Source organism: Telopea speciosissima, chromosome 3 (genome assembly GCF_018873765.1).
Source record: "Telopea speciosissima isolate NSW1024214 ecotype Mountain lineage chromosome 3, Tspe_v1, whole genome shotgun sequence".
In the NCBI taxonomy this organism is placed as follows: Eukaryota; Viridiplantae; Streptophyta; class Magnoliopsida; order Proteales; family Proteaceae; genus Telopea; species Telopea speciosissima.
The window spans coordinates 27,496,592-27,503,086 of record NC_057918.1 but is presented as its reverse complement, the minus strand read 5'-3'; the positions used below and the strand labels follow the sequence as shown (position 1 = coordinate 27,503,086).

Genomic DNA, 6,495 nt, shown 5'->3' with positions numbered 1-6,495 from the left:
GCAGCTTTGGGAGATTCGCATTACGTTCCACGATGCCGATGGAGTAACACCGGCGATGAGGGCTGCTATGGAGCCGTGGGTGAGAGCTGGGAGGGCGACGGTTCAGGACATTAAAGGTCAGACAGTTTTGGGAAGAAGATGATGATGATTTTGGGAAGATGAGGGCATTTTGGTCTTTTCTCCAATTTACTCATAAGGGCATTATGGTTAGCAAGGGTATATTTATATATTACATTCTTCAATTTCACATCCGTTAGTATTTAACGCCTGAAAGTAACGACATGGACTTAAATGATTTTAAGTTGAAAAGTAAAGAGTATACGTGAAATTTTCAAGGGATGAGTGTGAAATTGTTAGAACCTTAGGGGTGTATGATAAATATTGGGTACATTTTAGGGATATGTGTATTTAACCTTTTTTTTTTTTTTTTTTGGTACGACTCAGATTCCATCCTGTCAATTCCGGTATCCGATTCCATTTTGACACCCTTGATTCCTGGGTAATGCTCAACCATCGTCCATATCGTAGGATAGAGTCGACAGACTAAAGAGATAAGCGTAGAGAGCCTGCTCACCGAGTCACCGACTTTCCCCTATAAAATCTATCATTAGAAGCTTAATTCTTCTCTTTCGAGGCCTCTCAAGCTGTTTTTCCTTCCATCCCTCTCACGTGGAGGGTTTTCCCCTTTTTATGTTTTCCTTTTTTCAAGTTTCCCCCCTCCCTCTCGTTTCTTTCTCTCCTCCCCTCAAACCCTAACTCTTAGTCCTACGCTCCTATACCCCTGCAACAAACGTCGTTTCTTTGCGTTTACGAAGAAATTGTTATCCTTAGGGGATAAGAATGCAGCAGCAGAGGTTGAAACAGCAGCAACAGGCCTTGATGCAGCAAGCTCTTCTTCTTCAGCAGCAGCAGCAACAACAACAGCAACAGCAATCTCTCTATCATCCTGGCCTCTTGGCTCCTCCTCAAGTACGAATTTTCTTCTATCGATTTGGTTCTGGTCTGACTTGTTTAGTTATTTCTTCTTCTTCTTATCGTCTCGATTTCTGTTATTTGAGAGAATGTCTTATATGATGCCGTTTTCTTCTTCTAATTTATTCTCTCCTTCTTTCCTTGAACGACTTCGTTCCTTTCGGGCATTTGGAGGCTCTTTGCGGGGGGGGGGAGAGAATTTTGGTGGATATTTTTATTTCATATTTTGTCGTTTTTCTTGTTATCAGATATAATAGAAATCTGTTCTTTCTTAAGGACCACATTCACTGATTGGAAATGTCATCTCAAGAGAAATACAGTTAAATATTTTGCTTTCTTGGGTAAGTCAGGTTCTTTTTTATATAGGCAGCTTCAGATTATGTCCCTTTCCTGAAGCAATTGGAGCATAGACGCAGGGAGTTTTCTTTTTCTCTTGTTGTAATGAGTTACGGAAAAGTCCGAAGTACTTGTTTACTGATAAGGCTGTTTTTGATATAAAGCTCCATGACGACCTCCAGTTGTATCCTACCTGTTGCTAACTTCATATTGGAAAATAATATAAAGTTATCAACGATTATTGACTGTTGTGGTGGATAAGGAAACGAAGGAAATTAATAGCTTATAGAAAATAATTGCATATTGCACCTAATAGAGAAACCCCTTTTAGTCCCTGTTCTCTACTTCTTTACTCTCTATTTGGTGGTCATAGCAATGTTGACTTTATCTTCTACCCAAAAAAAAAAGGAATTTTATCTGAAACAACTATTAAAAGTGTGTGTGATTGACTGGATGGTACAACTGTAAACAAGTTGTAAATATATCATATCGATTGATGATGGAGTTAGAGTGAAGATTGCACCCTTTTTTATTGTTTGTTTGTTTTATTTACTTATTTTTTGTACCCTAGTTGTTTCATTGAATTTTATTTCAATAGGATTGTTCATGGATGACTTCTAAAGTTGGTCCTACTCTATTTTATAGTGAGCATAGGTTTGTTTGGGTCATTTTCTTCCCCTAGTTTTTTCACATTTTATATTTTGCAGATAGAGCCGATTCCGAGTGGAAATCTGCCTCCTGGATTTGATTCGAGTACATGCCGCAGTGTGTGAGTGTCATTGGATATTTTCTTTTTATCTTTTTGTTTTTGAATCTTGTTTCATTTACTTTTGGGTATATTTGCTTTTAATTAGATTTGATGCTTAAGCACTGGGCTTGTATCCTACTATCCTCCCCTCCTCTCTCATCTCCTCTCTCATCTGGCAATGTTTGCAGCTCTCTTTCAAACTCATCCAATTAAATCCATTTTTGAGATCGATTTTATCATTCTTTGGCTTTAATCTCTCATTCCTCCCTTTATTTTTGTCTCTTGAAAAAGTGTTAATGAGGTGTTCTTTAAGAGCTGTTTGTTTGTTTGCTAAATGTAGGTTCTTATTTGGGGAGATGCCTTTCATCTCAGTTGTTTGACTTTCTTGTTCTTTGGTTTGAGAAAATTCAGGTATGTGGGCAACATTCATACACAAGTTACTGAACAACTTCTTCAAGAGGTGTTCTCAAGTACTGGTCCCCTTGAAGGGTGCAAGCTTATTAGGAAAGATAAGGTAAGTTTTTTCATGGAACTGATATTTTTAGTCTTGTCCACTTATTGAAACAGTTACTAAGCGGCCATATCATCTACTAAATGGTATGGAAATTCCCATCTGATATGCCCTTATACCGGAAACATGCTAGAAGTGGTTCATGCTAATTGAATTAGATATGGGTCGTTTGCTTGTCATGACATTAACTTTGCCAGCCTTGTGGCTTCACCAGTGATGGTTTCCGCAGTTGTTGACATCTACATTGTTCCTCTTCAATGCAGTCATCTTATGGTTTTGTAGACTACTTCGACCGGAGATCAGCTGCACATGCTATTTTAACTCTTAATGGGAGGCATCTGTTAGTGGAATCCTTTTGCCTTTTCAATTCCTTATGGTTTCTTCCAACATCCCAGAACTTACTCTGTAATTTACAGGTTTGGACAACCTATAAAAGTTAATTGGGCATATGCTAGTGGTCAAAGGGAAGATACTTCAGGTAATTCATCACCATGCCTCATATTCCAGTGGTTCTCAATTTATTTTGAGTTTGAGACTATATGATATTATTTCCCTGTTATGCAGGCCATTTTAACATATTTGTTGGTGATCTTAGCCCTGAAGTTACAGATGCAACCTTGTTTGCCTGCTTCTCTGTTTATCCCAGTTGTTCGTAAGCTCCACTTGGCCAATTATTCCTATTGTTCTTAGGATTTTGTTTTGTCTGGAACATCATGTAGATTTTGGTTAATCAAAAGTGTCATCCAGAATATGTTTTACAATATAAACATTGTTCAGCCAGTAGCAGCCAGATCATTGGGATGACATAACCATTGTTCTGGGTGCAGTGATGCAAGGGTTATGTGGGATCAGAAGACTGCTCGTTCAAGGGGGTTTGGGTTTGTTTCTTTTCGGAACCAACAGGTAAATATATTTTCTTATTCTTATTTACTTATATCCTATGGAAGTTCTATCTTATGAAAATTTTGTTTCTCATGACTATCTTACTAATTTTATCTTCTGTCCAGGATGCCCAAAGTGCAATAAATGATTTAACAGGTACGGAATCTATTGTGCACCAATCTGTGTTCTCGCCTAATGTTTATTGAGTTATGTAATTATTTACTGGTTATCATTTTTTTTTCTATTCAACACACAGTCCTCAATTAGCCGCATTAATTATGCAGGCTGTGACCCTTGAATTTAGGTCTTCCAATTATTCTTTGGCCTTGTCTGTGCCATTTAGCTCTGTTGCTCTGACCAGATCTGGTTAACCTTGAGCTTTCATTAAACCTGCCTTGTCATCTATGCTCTCATCCTTTAATTTCAATTCTGAAAGCACCCAATTCATAATCTATGTAAAAATCTTAAAATGATAGTTATACTTGTAACCCCTTATGGAGGTAGCATGAGTGATGGGAAAATATCAACCCTGTATATCGTAAGAAGCACAACAAATTTATAGTCAACTCATATATTCAATTTTGTCTGGAAAATGCGAACACAGTTTTTATGCGGGGTTTAGGCATCTGGAGGTACTTCTTACCCATTAACTCGAGATAAAACTTGGAAAGTATCGATATCCTACTTAATGTAACAACTTCATCTATTGTAAGAAATCCGTAAGATAGAGACTATGTTAATGGTAATGGTACAATTACTCAAAACAACTGTAAAATTTCACCGATCTCTGTATTCTGAGATTTTTTTTGACAAATCTTTAAAATTTTATTTGAAAAATCCCAAGAATTTAGAAATATAACTGAAGCTTCGAGAATTACGGAACTGATGTTGGGTTTTAGAAAGCTCTGACAGTGTTTTTGTGCTGCTGCTGGTCCCAAGCTTGGATACAGGAGGAAGGCTTGTGCATCAGGTTGGCAGAAGGCATCATAGTTATCAAGGCGTTGCCAAGGCGATGCTATGGCGTCCAGGCTCCTTGGTCGCCTAGGCGGGCTCCATGGCGGTGGCGCCTTGATTTTTTACCCTCTAAAACGCTATGGTCGCCTTCCCACCTTGATAACTATGTAAGGCATCATAAAAACCTTAGCTAAACTTCCTACCATGGACCTTAGACTTCAGTAAGGATTGAAGGATTCAGATTGGAGGACTTAAAAGAGCAACAGCAGGCTCAAAATGACTTTGGGAGAATTGAGGAGAGACATGCATGGGCTAGGGTTGACAAATGGACTTGAATAGTGAAATGGGATTCATGTCATTTTGCTGGGTCAAGGCTTAATTGGATTGATATGTTGGATTTGAGTAATTGAAGCTCTTGAATTATATGATCTCCATGGCTTATCCTTTAATGGTACAGGGTGGTGCCTTGTGTCTTTTCATATGGTTAGAGTTGCTCTGTTAATTTGGTCCAGCTGGGCCCTCAAAGGAAAACTCTCTCCAGACCCAGTAAACATAGGTTTGGTTGTGGAAGGCCTTGTGCTGTTCAATTCAAAAAGGTGGACCTTTAATTTAGACTAGTCTGATGGCCTGATATGCTTTATGTTCTAATATGAGGGGATTTCAGCTGCTCTTAGCATGGATTGAACCCCTCAGATACCAACTCAACTAGTATTCACTTGGTAGCCTAGTATGCTTTATGTTGTTCTAATATGAGCGGGTTTCATCTGTTCTCAGTGTATGGGTTGAACCCCCCAGATACCAACTCAATCAGTACTGACTTGTTTAGGTGCGTCTAATATGTACAGTTGGCCATCAGTCACATTTGACTGATACACAATGGGATTCTTGTTGGTTTTATTCGATTCTTATAACTTGTCAAGCTCACTTTAAAGATCATTTGGATGTGTGGAAAGATGAAAATATTGGTACAGGGAAAGGCAAATGTGGGATATTAGGATCATACGTTTTTATTTTTTGAATTCCGTGGTGTGATAACTTTGTCCATAGTTCACCTTTGCTAATTGTTATATTTTTTGAAAAAATTATAACAAGTGCCAACTCATTATGAAGCCATTTTTCTCTATTAGCATATTTATCTATTCTCAAGTTTTACATAGCATCTTAAAGCACTGGGTCAAAATATATTGTTATTCATAATTGTTTGGCTTTGCTGATTTGATCTTCACTGTGCAGGAAAGTGGCTTGGAAGTAGACAAATACGATGTAACTGGGCGACCAAGGGTGCTGGTGCCAGTGAGGACAAGCAAAGTACAGATGCAAAAAGTGTGGTTGAGCTAACTAATGGAACATCAGGTAGGTTCATTTGTATAGTGGAGATTTATTTGTAATTGTTAGAGTCTCTATAGTCTATAGAGTGTCCGTGAATGATGCTTTTTGGTTAAATGCGATGATTCTTGTTGAACTTCATGATGAAAATGCTTGCTAGTTCTATGTCATTGTTTTAATCCATGGTATCTCAAAGTTTAGGGTTATGACATTTGTTTTCATTCATTCGCAGAAGATGGACAGGAGACTACAAATGTTGATGGGCCAGAGAGTAACCCTCAATATACAACTGTGTACGTGGGTAACCTTGCTCCTGAGGTAAGAAGCTACCTTATGTCTGAAATATTGGTTCTTTCCCTCCTTGATCCACACATTAGCGAGGTTTTTTCTCGTTGTGGTTAGTCTTCATGGTGAAGTCTATGCATTATAGATTTGCTTGGAAAGCAGTGAACAACTATCTACCTGTGTCAATTTTGTTGCAAAATGTGTTTCTTACTCTTCCCTTCAGGACCAGGGCATGCACCACGTAGTAGAAACTGATTTTTGCAACCCCAAACTGGGGCGGGCATGCACACTTTTTAGACTTCCCAAATGCTTTCTTCTAGAAGCAAACTAGGGGGCATCGATATTTTTTTTTCTTTCTTGTAGCTTTGGAAATACCTAGCAGGGGTGTGGTTTTCCCTCTTTTTTTTTCCGACTGTTCTTGTTTTCTTATGAATAAACTGTTTGCAGGTTACCCAGCTTGATCTCCACCGCCACTTCCATG

The 6,495-nt window shown here is 38.4% G+C and overlaps 1 protein-coding gene across 1 annotated transcript; it reads left to right on the top strand.

Annotated features, from left to right (window-relative positions):
* Positions 1-700: 700 nt before the first annotated feature.
* LOC122655035 (oligouridylate-binding protein 1B-like) lies at positions 701-6,491 on the top strand (the record flags this gene model as incomplete). Its single annotated transcript, XM_043849286.1, has 11 exons — positions 701-969; positions 2,016-2,077; positions 2,468-2,570; positions 2,831-2,907; positions 2,984-3,045; positions 3,132-3,219; positions 3,395-3,470; positions 3,575-3,605; positions 5,637-5,756; positions 5,962-6,047; positions 6,462-6,491. Coding segments are annotated over exons 1-11 (864 nt in total), but the record flags the coding sequence as incomplete, so codon positions are not given.
* Positions 6,492-6,495: the final 4 nt, after the last annotated feature.